This window comes from Strix aluco, chromosome 15 (assembly GCF_031877795.1).
Source record: "Strix aluco isolate bStrAlu1 chromosome 15, bStrAlu1.hap1, whole genome shotgun sequence".
Taxonomy (NCBI): Eukaryota; Metazoa; Chordata; class Aves; order Strigiformes; family Strigidae; genus Strix; species Strix aluco.
In genome coordinates, this window is record NC_133945.1 from 19,864,016 (window position 1) to 19,878,703 (window position 14,688).

At 40.0% G+C, this 14,688-nt stretch overlaps 1 protein-coding gene across 1 annotated transcript in view; it reads right to left on the bottom strand.

The window, feature by feature from the left end:
* LOC141930165 (RNA binding protein fox-1 homolog 1) overlaps positions 1-497 on the bottom strand; it is a 920,114-nt gene extending 919,617 nt beyond the window's left edge. Inside the window, exon 1 of the mRNA XM_074840613.1 lies at positions 103-497. Within this exon, the coding sequence (XP_074696714.1) occupies positions 103-105 (3 nt within the window). The 5' untranslated portion in view covers positions 106-497. The remainder of the gene's footprint in view (positions 1-102) is intronic.
* Positions 498-14,688: the final 14,191 nt, after the last annotated feature.

The following is a 14,688-nucleotide window of genomic DNA, read 5'->3' on the forward strand; positions in this document are numbered from 1 at the left end:
GCGGGACCGGGCTCCCCCCGCCGCCGCGCACCTGCCGGGACGCCCCGCGCCGAGCGGCCCCGCTGCCCCCAACCCCCCCCCGAGGCCGCGGCCGAAACTCACCATAAAGAGGCGAGCGGAGGCGAAGGGTGGCGGCACCTCTCCCGTCCGGAGCGAGCGGCCCCGCCGGGCAAGTCGCAGCGGGACGCGGCTCCCCGCCGCCGCCGCCGCCCCTTCCCCGCGGGCAGCGCCGCCGCCCTCACCGCCGCATGCCGCGCCCCCCGCCGCCGCCCGGCTCCCCCCGGGCTCGCCGCGATCCGGCAGCGGGGCGCCCGGCCCGCCCGCGACCTCCGCGGGCAGCGGCGAGACCCCGGGGGCCGCCTCCGCCGCGGCGGGGAAGGATGGGGCGGGGGGGGGGTGGATGGAGGTGGGCAAGCGCGCGGCTGCCCGCTCCGCTCCGCGCCCGCTCAGCCGCGGCCGGCGGGAGCCCCGCACCGGCCGGACAGGGACCTTCCCGGGGGCGGAGGCGCTGCCGCTCGCCAGCCGGCGGAGAAAGTGGCTCCGGAGCGGGCGGAGGTGACCTTCAAGCCCGGCGGGGCGGGCGCGGGGGGGAGCGGCGGGGGGGGCCGTTGCGCGGCGGGAGGCGGCGGCAGCGCCCGCACTCACCCGCGCGGGAGCGGCGGCGGAGGCGGGCGGCGAAATGCGGCGGAGCGGCGGCGGCGCGGAGCCCCCGGCGGCGCCGGGCGGGGGAGCGGGTCTCCCCGCGGCGGCAGGCACGGCCGCGCCCGGGACTGGCGGCCGCGCGGCGGCGCCCGGGCACCCCGCGGAGCCCCGGAGGCGCGGCCCCCCCCCCGCCCCGCAGGCAGCCGGGGGCGGCGGGCAGGGCCGGCGGCCGGGCGCTCCCCCGAGGCGGAACCTCCCCGACTGACCGGTGGCGCGGTCACAACTTTTTGTCCTCGGCGGAGCGGCGGCCCCCGGGGTTGTCCCGGGGAGGGGTGCGCGGCCCCGGCAGGACGGGCGGGGGCTGCCGCTCCTGGGTGCGGAGGAGAACAAATAAGCGAAGACACACACAGACACAGAGCGGCACGCGGGGAATCGCTGCTCAGGAGGGTGCCCTTGGCGGTACTGGGACATCCCTGCCCGCTTCCTCCCCTTCCTCTTGCCAAAGGAAACCAAGTCTCACAAGAACTCTGATGCTCGGCTAATGAGACGAGCACCGCGGCATCCCTAACCGCATGAATTACTGTTAAACCAGGCTGACAGCAGCTATTTACAAGAAAGTTTGAAAAAAAATAACCAAACATCAAGACCTGTCAGAACACTGCCTTGTCCTTTTCAATACATTAGGTATTAATTCTGTAATGATCAAACATTTTTGTGCTGCTCAACCTTCAGTTACAATAAATTAATGCCACTGAGATTTAATTCAACATGTAAAGTTTTATCAATCACATATGAGTAGTCAGAGGATGAGACAGCTGTGCTACCCCCTAGGGTTCAGGAGCAGGGAGTTGGTTTAAGTGTATAGATAGAAAATTAAAAGCAGTAATAACACAGGTGATAACGAGGAAGCAAGCTTTCAATACGTGTATGATTCCTTTTAAAAAACTTTACAAGAATAATCTCCCTATGAATTCTTTCATCTGTGCAGAACATAAATACAGCCACAGTCCTCTCAAGTTCAACTGTAGTTTGCACCCATTTCACTTACAGAAGCATCTCAAAAGCACGTACCTATACCCCAATGCCTCTACTTACGGCTTTGGGGCTTGGCTTATTTCTTTTGCTATTTCAAGGCCCGAGGCATGATCCTGGATCTCCTAAATACATAACTCACAAACGTACTGCTCATGAATGTACCTTCACCAAGTCATACCAGTTTATGGAGCTGGGTCATTTCAAACAGTAAGATCATAATTTATTCTTTCTCATCAAACATAAAGCAGTGTTAAACTAATGGCTGGAAACCTTTAGCTCCACCTTGTTTAAATCTCTCAGAGTACTAAGAGGTATACAGCTAGTCAAACACTCATTTTCAGGATCGAAATTTAAATTATCAAGTTGCTACAACAGATTCTCTCAAAATACATCCCATTCTGTAGGCTGATCTCTATTCAGTTCTCATAAAGATCCCCAGATGGATCTTTTAAATCCACCCTCTGGGTTTCCTTCATATCTTATTTCAGCCTTCCAATCCACTCTAAAATCAACACAAAGGCGGCTCCAGGAGGCTTTTGTGTCCAACAAATGTAAGTTGGAGGTCAACACATTATGCTAATGTTCTTCACTACAAAACCATTTTACAGTGGGTCACTTTGGTTATTTGCAGTAGAAGACATCTAAACCCGTATTTACTAATCTAACTGTGAGAAGGTGATACTAGTACAAGCTTAGTGAGTATAAATTAAACACAACGCTGGCAAAATTTCTTGAGCTTTTCCTTAATTTGTATACTTAGGCCCCCTTATAAGAAAACAATTTTCATCATTCTGATTAAATATTACTGACTGCCTTCATAGGTTTGTCACACAGCCAAATACCTCCGATTTCATCAGCGCTTTCATTAAGACTGAACTGATAAAAAAAAACCTGAGAGACAAACTTCCATGTAAAAAATTTCTGCCCTTTGCTGATATACACTCATGCAATATGAGGCAAACTTGCTTCCTTATGAAATTTTTGCCATTAAGTTCCTCAGGGTAAATCCCAGCTCACACAGAGCTTACTGGTGATTGATTCAGAGTGATACTAGGTTCTCTTGCCCATACACTCAAAGACCACAGGACCATGCAGCCCTAGGTTTATGAAACAGAGCAAGAAAGGAAGGGTCTTACCAGATGAAGCAGCCTGGAATGCCTTTCTCTTCCCCATATATGTGATTTTCAGGGTGGTACCAAGGATCAGACTTGCGAAGATTTTTATGTATCTCAATTTCTTCCAAAATCTGACCTGTAGTCTTTCAATACCCACTCATCTGTCTGTACAACGCTGGCAGTACTTCTCTAGCCAGCCGGCAGTCTCAAGAATGAAGAATTTAAAAATATTTTAAGGTGCTAAAGTAATAAACAGGTGAAGCTCATGCAAATGTGTGAGCTATGCCAAAATCCTTCAATTAAAAAAAACCACAGAAATCTCAAAAACTGGAATTAATGAAAAGTTATCTTTAAGCATTTGAGCATTCCTGTTGAGTAGTGAATACTCACTGGAGTAGTAAGGACTACCCACAGGATTAAAGCTAAATCATGCCCAGGTGATTATTACTTTCATCTGTCCTTGATTACAGAAACAGGTGTACTATTACATAGCACATACAATAGTAACAGGTGTTATTATTACATTTAGGTGTCAGGTTTCAGTCCCAAAGAATAAAACTAACTATATTGTCACATAGATTTCACATCTACCTAATTAGAAATTTATAGTTATTTAGCAGAATCTTTAAGTAGAAAGATAATACTTCTATTTTTAATTCCCTAATAGCAGTATCTTCATGTGCTTATATCTAAATATCTATAAATTAGAGAGTTTCCAACTTATTTGTCTGTGATAAAATGTTAATCTGTTTCGTTTCTCCAGGGAGTTGTTATTCTGAAATACCATTTTTCTCTCTCCTGACTTTCACTTACAGCATATGTAAAATGTTTCCTGAAGAAGCATCTCAAAGAAACAACTGCGTGCCCAACCCATCAGCATCTACTGATTTTTATCTCTGTGCTTTATCTCCAAGTTATTTTGAGAGCGTCTTGGGATTGAAGACTGTTCAGATAGGGCTGATAGCTTATTGCTTTATATGTGGAAAAAAGGTCAAGCTAGTTTAACTGACCTTTCCTGTAGGAAAATTACAGGGTAACAAAAAGACAACATACAAACCTATGTGGAGGGATTTGTTCACAGATTAAACATTATCAGGTTCTGTGCTTCCCTTCCTATTTTCATTTCCATTTATATTTAGGCAGGCCTACGGAACTATTGAAAAGAATTGTTAAAAGCAATGATGTAAGCATTTTTGTCTTTAAGCTTGGGACATTTGCAAGGGAGGAGGCATGCCCTACAACTTAAAGAACCAGAGCAGGACTCTGGGAAATTTTAATCCCATTCCATCTCCATCTGACCCCTGAGGATGCCACTGCCACAAACCACAAGCCACAAAGCCACTTCCCCTTTCTCTTCAGCTCTCAAATGGTTTTCTGCCCTGTAAAATGAGAACAATGATCCTGACTTTCTTTGTAAGAGAGCTACTAGGCTATTTAGCTGTAAACACAGAGCCAGGCTACTGAGGAATTCTCTGCTGGCCTGTATGGACCGTGCTGCTTTTGGTCCAGGGAGTAACCTCTGCAGTACTAAATACTGCAGACGCTGCAGAAAGGCTTTGTAGTTCTTGTCATAAATATGGGAATCTTGACAGTCTAGAGGGCATACTCACCTTCTCAATACTTAGGGAATAATTCCTGGGGAAAGTATCTGAACTGAAGAGTCTGGTTAAGCAATTTTAGAAGATATTCAGGGTATATTTGGTGCTGTGGTACGCTGCCTTTAATTCTTGCATTGCCATAGCAGGATTCAGAGTGAACAGAGGAATGACAGCTTTTATGGTTTCTTCAAGTGTAAATTCTTTTGATTATGTCATAATTGATAAACTTTTTAATATAGAATCATTTGTACAGGTTTGGAAGTACTTTTTTCATACTTGTAGATTATGCAGTTTACTCTTCCTAGAGCTGTCTGAACAAATTGGCATCGACAACATCTTCAGAATGTGCCAACATTTTCATCACCACCTCTAACTTTTCACCCTACCTCTGGGGAGCTAATTGACACCTGCATTTACATATATGCAATACTTAAAATTCTTATTTGAAGTATTGTCTGAAATACTCATGCCCAAAGGCAGAATTCGAAAAAATCTTTCATGAAAACTACTTGATTGTCAATGCTCCAAAATACGAGTTTCTAGCTCGCCTAGCTCATGAATTACTGGATTTTAAAACTGTCACCTGCCCCTCAGCCTAACAGCATGGTTTTGCCATTACTCCAGAAATGCAGATAGCAAATCCTGGAGTGTGGACTAATGTAATTGACAACCAACTTGCCTAACATCACACTTGATTCTTATGTATGGCAGCAGAGAAAGGATTTAAAACCGTTTTATCAACAACAAATGCAGAGAAGCTATTGTTTAGCTGAGAGAAAGAATTTCCCTGAAAATAATGAAATATTTTCCAAAACATTTAGCTGTGAACACATATTGCTTTAAATAATCAAGCTGAAAAACCGCCCATTATAAATAAGAAATAACAGAGGAAAAAAAAAAAAAATCTCGCTTTTAAGGGTAGAGAGGCCCAGAAAATCCAAGAACTGCAAAAGTCAGATCTGCCACAATCTCTGACTACACGTCTTTGGGAATTAAACTACAGTTATAGAAATAGGTAATTTCTTTCTAGTATTTTTATCACTAATATATTCACATCTCTGCTCTCATATGTGGAATATATATTAGATTCATAAAAATGAATTGAAATTTACTATTTCCTGGATTATCTTATTCCAGTTAAATCCTTGATTCATAAGGCAATTTCTGAAGATAAATAGAAGTTCATGAATTGTTCATAAACTACAAAAATTCAGAAGTTAGAGATGAAAAATGTAAGACACATAGCCCTACATCCATAGGCCACAAATTCAAGTCCAGGTTTGAGATCAGCAGCGACCAAGATCCATTTTTATTTTATCACTTGAAGGCTTTCTGGTAGCATTTGAGAACTCAGACCCTCAGTTCCATCTTTATGGGGTAAGTGACCACATTAGTAATTCACTGCAACTCTGGAACTTGTCAGAAACAAAAAGCTGTGAAATGTAAAGTCTCCTTGATCCATCCAACTGTATAAACAGCACATATGAGCTAATTTTCTAACCTTTCACTAAGGTTTATGTGAAACTAGACACATAGGAGTTCTTGCACGTTTTTAATAAAATAAAGCTCCTCAAATATAAATCATTTCTAATAATCTACTCCTCTGAAAATACCACCTTTGAAGTTTTTCTGTTCTTTATTGGAAAATTATTAGGAAATCCTTCTCACCAGGGACCTTTGGCTACACAACTTAAAAAAAAAAAAGCTTCTCCTTAACTGAATAATTTCTACCTTCTGTTGTTAAATGGGAGTACTTCAGAGTCAGACTGACTTAAAAGAAAGCATAGAGAGAGGCAGGGGGATATGCCACTATTTATTTTAGGTTTTTCATGTTTCTTGTATTACGGGTTAGATTAATGGGATTTTTAATGGAATGTGATAATGTGTGGAACCTTAAACATTTTTTAATACACATGAGAAAGAGTCTGATCCCCACCTTTTTCTTGGCAGATAGTAAACAGTGCTCTTGAGGCGATTCCTAGCATAACACTTGAGCCACTTGATCTGCACCGTTTTGGCTCTAATGATTTTTAGCCTCTGAAGTCGTGAAGGACAACTCTTCTCCAGCGTTGTTTGAGATGAAGAGATGCTGAAGACCACTAACGCTCAGATAGAGTCTGAACTAAAACTTAAGTGTACGTGGGTAGTCACTAAGTTTATTTCTATAACTACATCTATGGAACTAGAGTGTTAAATAAATCAGATTTTTATAAGATTTTATGCAAATTTAACACTTTGCTCACGCTTAATCTGTCAGAATAATTCTCCTGAGAAAGTGATTGAAAGTAGGCATTTGTTTTTTGCTTACAAGGTTGATTATATCATCAACTTGAGACCTTAATCAAAATAGATGTAGGATTTGTACTTACGGACCAGTCTGCACCTGCACAGAACACCACTGGAGAACTGTGTCCAGCACCCTCCATCTGTCAGCATCCACTGCACTACATTTGTATTTTTAGAAATTAAAAAATGCAACTGACTTACTCTTCTACTGCTCCTTTTAGAGAAAGTCAGAATTTAGCCTACGGGTACCCTAGCGGTAGCCTACAGTCTGTCCAGATGCAGACAAGTCGGGAAGCAATCTGAGAATTGTCCCTGTGCCAAATGTTTTAATTAAAAAAAAACCCAAACAGCACTCCTTAAGACACTTGTGCTTACAAAAAGTGTCAACACACAAACATACAATAGCAGGCAATATTATATAGCTATAGCCATTTCAGCTGTACCTATGTTAATACAGACAGTACTTTTTTTTGGTAACAATTGTGTTGAAATAATCAACTAGCAGTGATGATCGTCATGCTGCAGTAACCTCACGCACTTCAGTACTCTGATACATGCCAAAGATTTTCTAACATGTATTTACAGCCAGCCAATAAATATAGAAAATATCACATCAATACACAGATAAAAATGATGCTTAATAAGGTTTTACAAATCACCTTTGCTAATTGCCTTTATGCAAATAAAGGCCGCATGTTAATTGCAGAACTGCTTTAAATATTGTAAGGGATTAAGCAATTATGTTTTTATAGAATAGAGTCAATAAAAAAATAATACTCTCTTCTCCAGACTACTACATAAACTTAATTATGAGATAAAGTGTTAATGAACCTATAGTAATTTTACACCAAGAACAAGACAGATTGCAACAGGCTAACCAGGACTCGGCATAACATTAATTTCAGTGAGAGTTCTACTAAGGCACCTACTACTTCATAAAACCCCTTTAGGTTACAATTTTTCTCCTTGAGGAAACGAGTTTTTAAAATCTGACACAGCAGTAAGAGTTAGGCTTCCAAGGGGCTTGATCCTTTTCAGAATGAGAGTTAGGACCCTAAACCACTTGAAAATTTTATAGATTTGATAGAAAAAGTTGCTTGATTAATCTTTAGCAGACTCTGTAAGGATTTTGACTAAGTGTAAGGGGCCAGTACTAATTTTTGTTATTAACCTAATTTGATAGAAAGATAATTTATTTCTCCATTAACGTTAATCCCTTTAAAATATTTCTAGTGGTTCTCCAATTAATCCATGCCCTTTCAGGGAGACTAATTGCAGAGTAAGATAATGCTTTTTATGAGTATGCGTGGAAAAAAAATAAAATTAACCTATCTTTAAAAAGAAGGCTTTCGTGAAAGAGGAGCATTTCACAACTTTTATGTTTCCCAGGCCTGAAAAGGGGTGGACTATGACCCATATGTAAGGATTGCTTAAAGATTCCAGAAGCATATAAAACTAGGATTTATATTGTATTCTTACACCAAACACAGTTAATATCTTTCAGCACAATTAAAATTAAAAAAATTCAAACTTGATGGTTAGATAATCTTTTCCCTGTAACTGGTGAGAAACAGGTACATCTAACATGATTTCTCTTTCCTTCTTTGTGCAATACTGGGCTTGTACTTCTATAATAGTAATGGGAAACCTCCATTTAGTGGTGTTTGGTAAATATGGGAACATGATGGTGTAAACATTTAGTTCTGTTAACAAAACAGATGTAACACATCTGAACTGTGTGGCAACAAAAACAAAGACCTTTTGCAAGGACCATTGGTTTCTGCAGCATTCGGGGAGTTTGTGTCACCTTTGTTTTAAGCTCAGCAATAGAACCATCGATTTAATTACGTAGGAAACAATGAAAAAGGCATGGAAATTGATTTGGGATGTAGCAAGTACACATTTTGGGTGAGATTTTTCCCCTGAATTGTCATTAACACACTAGTTAAAACTGCCATATAAGTAGCTGTGTTTAAATTCCCATGCTAACACACAGAAAAACTGAAAGACTTCCTGTATCTATGAACTGTTATTACCACTTCCTACACATGCACGAAATCAGTATCAGAAAATTTCACGACCGTATTCTGAGGCCCGTCACAACTATGAAGACTAGTAGTCCAAGGCCTGATCTCTTCTTGCTCTACACCTTACGTGGTTATTTCCCTGTGCTCCAAAGCGGTTGCATAAAGCATATGAAATCCAAGGCAGCATATCCATGTTTTATATAAGCTTTTTTTTAAACCTTACATTGGCATAAATCATTAAGTGAACAGGAAAAACCCAAAAGCTTTTCTGATGACCTCTCCTCGCAGATGCCCCCCCTGCAGCCCCTCAGCTACCAGAACCTTGCCACGTAAATCCAACACAGCACCGAAGTCTGTTAGGAAACAGTTTGTGGACTGATCACACCCGGGTCATTTTTAACGTAAATTGTGCAAACTAGCTAAAATGAAGATGGCAAAGCAATTCTTTATAGAAAATTACTGCATTATGTGCAGCATCCACCATGTTTATCACCCACAGTTGAACTTCTGCTGTTACTTGCTATGGATTAACAACACACCTTTGCACTTATCTGCCATTTATCTCTGTTCTGAAAGTATAACTGACACAAAGCCATGGCATACGGTCCCTCTCTCACCTTTCTGTTGACTAGAACCATGCGCAGTTGAACTGAGCACAGCTCACTATGTAAAGCTAGCTGTGTTTTCAAGAATATTCTGTCCTGATTCTGTACTCAGCCATAATACTAAATCTGTGTTTGAAAGATACATTCCGCTACATACCAACAAAGTAAAATGAATTTCATAACAATTAGCCTTTATCCATTAGAATTAAAAACCTATGCAAATTCTCCAGTGAGACGTAATTCTTCCACAACACTGACAACAAAATCACTCACCCTTACCCTTTTCCTGAGTTTTCATCTTTTAGTGCCTTAAACACAAAATTTTTGCAGTCATCCTCCATTTCCTCCTGCTCTCTCTCTTTCAACCACGTTTCCTCATTTCTCTGTTTCATAATAGTAGCTTTGTTTCCTTGTATTCTACTCTGGTTTATATCTTTCTTTTCACTGGACAACCTCTTATGAATTGAGTGCCAAGAGTGAAAGCTCCACCATTTTAGCACTCCCGAGTAGCAAAGAGGATAGGAAGTTTTGAAGAGGTCTCATGATTTACGTATTTTCATTGAGCATTTTTCACCTTCTGTAAAATGTCAGAAAATAATGAGGTGATGAAAAGTTTGTGAAACAGGATGTGAAAGGCCATGCATCAAGACAGCGTACTCTTGTAATCCACTCACAAGTCCCCTTTTTATTCCATTTTCCAAACTATTCCAAGGTTTTTAACAAAATTATCACAGTAGAAGAAGACTGGACTTTACTAGAGTCAACAAATGAGAAACTTTGATGCAAATAATGTGTTAACGTACTTTTGTTATCTTTAGTAGATGTTGTTCATTTCTACAGTGTAAAATTATTTAAAATTCATGAACCTCATGATCACCATTACTATAAAGAAAATTTTGTTTCCACAAACAAACAAGGCTCAGAAGTACCATAAAACCATATAAAGAGTGTTAGTAAGCCTATGTAACAGGCCTGGAACTGAAGGGGCACACAGTATGCCTTACAAACCTTTGAGGAAGCAGATCAACTCAAGGAAAGCTCATGCAATTTGTTCTATAATGGCTACCAGGACTTCACCAAGATAAGCTTGTTTCTTTTCACAGCACCCCCAGCTTGGCCAACAGGCTCAGCTCTGTCCCACGGTGGGGCTACTGAAGCCAGCTGAGACCAGTTTGATTTTTTTTTCTTAGCCTTTCTACAGCAGTGGATTGAAAACTGCCTTCAATGTGTCAAATTAACAGGCAAAAAACTCCCTCAGAGACATAGACTCTAATGCAAAAGAGAAATTTGCTGTTCTTAATCAAAAGTGAAATTAGTTGTAATATTTAATTTGTATATTTACTTTTTTGAAAGCTTTTATTTAGAAAGGAATGGACTACTCATTTGGAAGCTGGCAACACTGCAACTGTTTTAACACTTTTAACAAGTGTTAAAAACCACTACCGAACAGTTCCAAATTTTGACCTTTACCTGCAAATCAGATGAAAAATGCCCAATTAAAAATGTTCATTCCTAAGGTACTGTTAGTCACCACCTTTTTTGCTTCATGAAATTTGACTCCAATCAGAGAAGGTTCTGCCTATTGTACCTGATAGGGTAGACCTTGTTGCTTATAGCCACGACTGCCTTCGTAGCCAGTTTATATTTTTATAACTTCATCATACTGTCAGAGAATTCCTATCTTATTTATACAGCTGTAGAAAAAGCAAGCCAGAAGAGATCTGAAAAGCCATGAAACTATAAACCATCCGAAAACAATAAAAAAAAAATCACATTCTCACATTATTAAAATGGATATACATACATCTGCTCATCAATAGTTTATGACTCTGGTAAAGTTTGCATTCATGAGATGCAATGAAAAAAACCACTATAAATTTTAAAGGAATTTAGGATTATTTTACTACAGCATGTTAATAATAGAAAGACTATCCTTTGAAAGTAATAGAGCAGAAAAATAAGGCTAGCTCTTGTTTCAGGTCATATAAACCATCATTTGAAGACTATCAGTGTGTTTTGGCTGTTAGAGGCAGTGACACAAAACTAATTTATGGTGACCGGGCAGAAGGCATCCAGCTGGAGAAAACCTCCCCAATAATCAATGACAAAAGAGTCACCTCAGTTGGGTTTTCACTGCAGACTAAGACAGCTTCAGTGCACACTGCTTACCCACTCACTCCTCTCTGCCAAAAAGAGAAAGGGTTGAAGAACTAATTAAGCCTGAAATTATGTAGCATCATGGAATATTTGCTTATGATGCAGGTGCCTCTGATCCGAAGGTAGGCTCATAATACACCCAGTGACTACAGGCACATACACTTTTTAGTGTTCTGGGTGAGAATATCGTATATACAACTGCTATATTTTTATTTAAGGCAAAAATTATGTGAAGCTGTGGCAAGTGTTTGGAGAAAAATTAACCATGACAACGAGCAGTGTTTTACAGTTATAAGTCTGATACTGCACGCTTCTGCATCACATGGAATTCCAGGTGATTCACTAGAAGGTCTTCTGCCTTACAGCAGAGTAACATGCGATTTTAAAGTTACAGGAATAAATAGGCACTACTGCTTCCATCTAGAGCTTTGTGCTGCTTTTAATCAGTCAGGTGAGAATCATGTAAAATAGATAAAACATGTAAAGTAGATAAAATAAAAATTGCTTCTAATTTTGAAATCACTAGCTACATAAATACAACTTCTCTTTTATATGATGGTCCATAAGCCTTTTCCGCAAAATTCTCAAATTGGTGCATGCAAGCCCAGCAGACTGTAGAAACTGGGTACAGTCTACATTTAAATTTAGGATTACCTTCTCTTTGTGAGAGAAGGAAAAAAATCAAAGAATACTTAAAATTAGTTTCCCATTCTTGCATTCTCAGGTAATATTTACAATAAAACCAAAACACCCGCACTTTAAGAGCATACTAACAAAAAAATTGTTTTATACAGAGAAGGATGAAGACATTGTGATCACACCCTGCTTTGATGACACTACAGTAAGTTCACCCTTAGTAACAAAACAAAACATCCACGTGCATAAATTTGGAAAACTTCATGTGCTCTATGGATCCAGCTCATTGTATATTTGTACTGAAAGAAGGTAAGTAGGTCCTGTTTGATTAGTATTTGCTTTAAAAAGCAACTTATTGTGAATGTCATTAGAAAATATAATGAAAGAGAATATACCTGTAACTAGTTCCTTCTACATTATGCTGAAAAAAACCAAAAATTTATTTTTGTTTCAGTTAACATCTGTCCTATTAGAATACTTCCAGAGGTTTTAAGAAAGGCTATAATTAGAAAGGTTTTTATGTTATGGAGAAATTGCATCACTATTTCTCCCCTAATGGTTCCATGCTAGTTTAGCTACACATCTTCATGTTTGTAGTACCGGTGATATGGCATGCTCCCAGCATCAGTAAACAACTTTTAAATTTCCTTAGAAGGAAAAATCTTCAGTAAAGTTTTCAAGTTGTTTCATCATGTAAAATACGGTACGTGTCACAAACAGATCTTGTCGTACCAAATCTAAGTATCATAGATTATAACATCTAGTCTAGAATGAAAATCAAACAATCAACATAGTGGAATTCCATGAGAAAAATGTGAAGCACTATTTATATCATTAACTGTCTTAAGTGATTATGAAGTAACAATCATTTTAAGTACCTACACTTAGTTCTTCAATTGGAAGACAGTGTGTCTTTCATTTTATTGTTGCAAAAATGACCAGAAATGATCAGTACCAAAGGAGAACTTGCCGTTACAAGCCATACAAAATTCCCTGTTTTCTTTTCAACATTTTCCAACAAGATAATGCCTCTGATAGGCTCTGAAATTTGGAATTTTCATTCAACCTTTCAAATTAAATGAGTTCATACTGCTACAATGTACCCCTCAAAACAAAACAAAAATTAATTTTAAGAAGTTCCAGAGAACCTATTATCTTTGAATATAAGCAAAACTAATACAATTCAAAGATTTCTGAATGTTAAAGACAGTGATTTTCTAGTGTACGGTATAGATGGCAAGCTTGATTAAACAGAATTATTCAGAACAGATTTTTAAGTAATTTGAGGAACATAGAAGTTGTTAATCAAAATAGAAGAAGAGCCATACTGGCAAATGTCCTTCTGGTACTCAGTTCTCATTATCTTCTTCTGCAGCTTAGCTCAATAAAATGAGGCTTGCACCACTTACAATAATACTTGTCTTGCTTGAGTGACACAGAAATTTTGCCATCTATTTCAGTGAATCAGGACCGCTAGGTTGTGTTACATGGAAAGAATCTTTACAACGCTGAAGCTATTCTTCTTGGCCTCCACCTTCAGGCCACGATCCCATGATGATGTTTCTAATGTGGGAAACTATAACTGAAATGAACAACAGAATAGGACAACTCACAGGACATGAGGAGCAAAGAGAATTCCTTGCTCATCTCAGGGGAGTGGAGAAAGCCCAGTTGTTAAGGGCATGTAGATTCCATTTCTGTAAAGGCAACTGCACTTTGTTACATACAGAAAAGTTCCTGAAGGGGTGGGAAGCCTCTAGGAGAAGAAGAAACATAAAATTAAATCTTCTCTAAGAGCCTGCACTCTCTTTGACAGTTCCTAGAAATGATGGACAACAAAATTCTTGTTATCTGTAGATGCTTTGGTTTGTCTTGGTAGCCAGCCCAGGCAAACGGGGTTGTTCAGAGTACAAGCGTCTGACACCGAGAGACTAGATGAGAGGAGGAGCCGGCTGCTTGAGCTGTCTGTTTATAAACGGGACTTCTCAAAGGAAGACTTGCTTCTTCTTTAAGAAACAATTTCTGAGTATTATCTAGTGATTTCTATATACAGAGATTAAAGTAAAGAGAAGCGAGGGCACAACCATATTGAAATAACAACATATATTCATAGTAGTTCCCAAGTAGGCCACACCTTAAACCGTACCATGCAGATCACAGTGTGGCTTTTGCTAATACTTGCCACTTAAACACTGATTTATGAGTCATGCATTACAAGCTTGCCACTAATTCTTGTTTAATATGGAACCAGTAACAAGTTTTGGTTGGCATCATTCCACAAATGAATTATATCTTTTCACTAGGGTAAAAAAAAAAATAAAAAAAATAAATTGGAACGAGTATGCAGTGGAAGTGTGAGGAAGTCACCCCTACAGTAATCCTATGGCTTCTGTCCCATTTCCAGTGATAAATGTCTTACAAATGTATAGGAATGAAGTGCAGCAGAAAATTTCATGCTTATATTGATGAGAGTAATGGACTATTATCTCATTTCCAAGATTACTTAGAATTGATTTTATGGCCCCTTTCCTCTGACAGGTTTCAAGGTCTGATTAAAGAAAGGCCTTGGCTATAAAATCTATGCCTG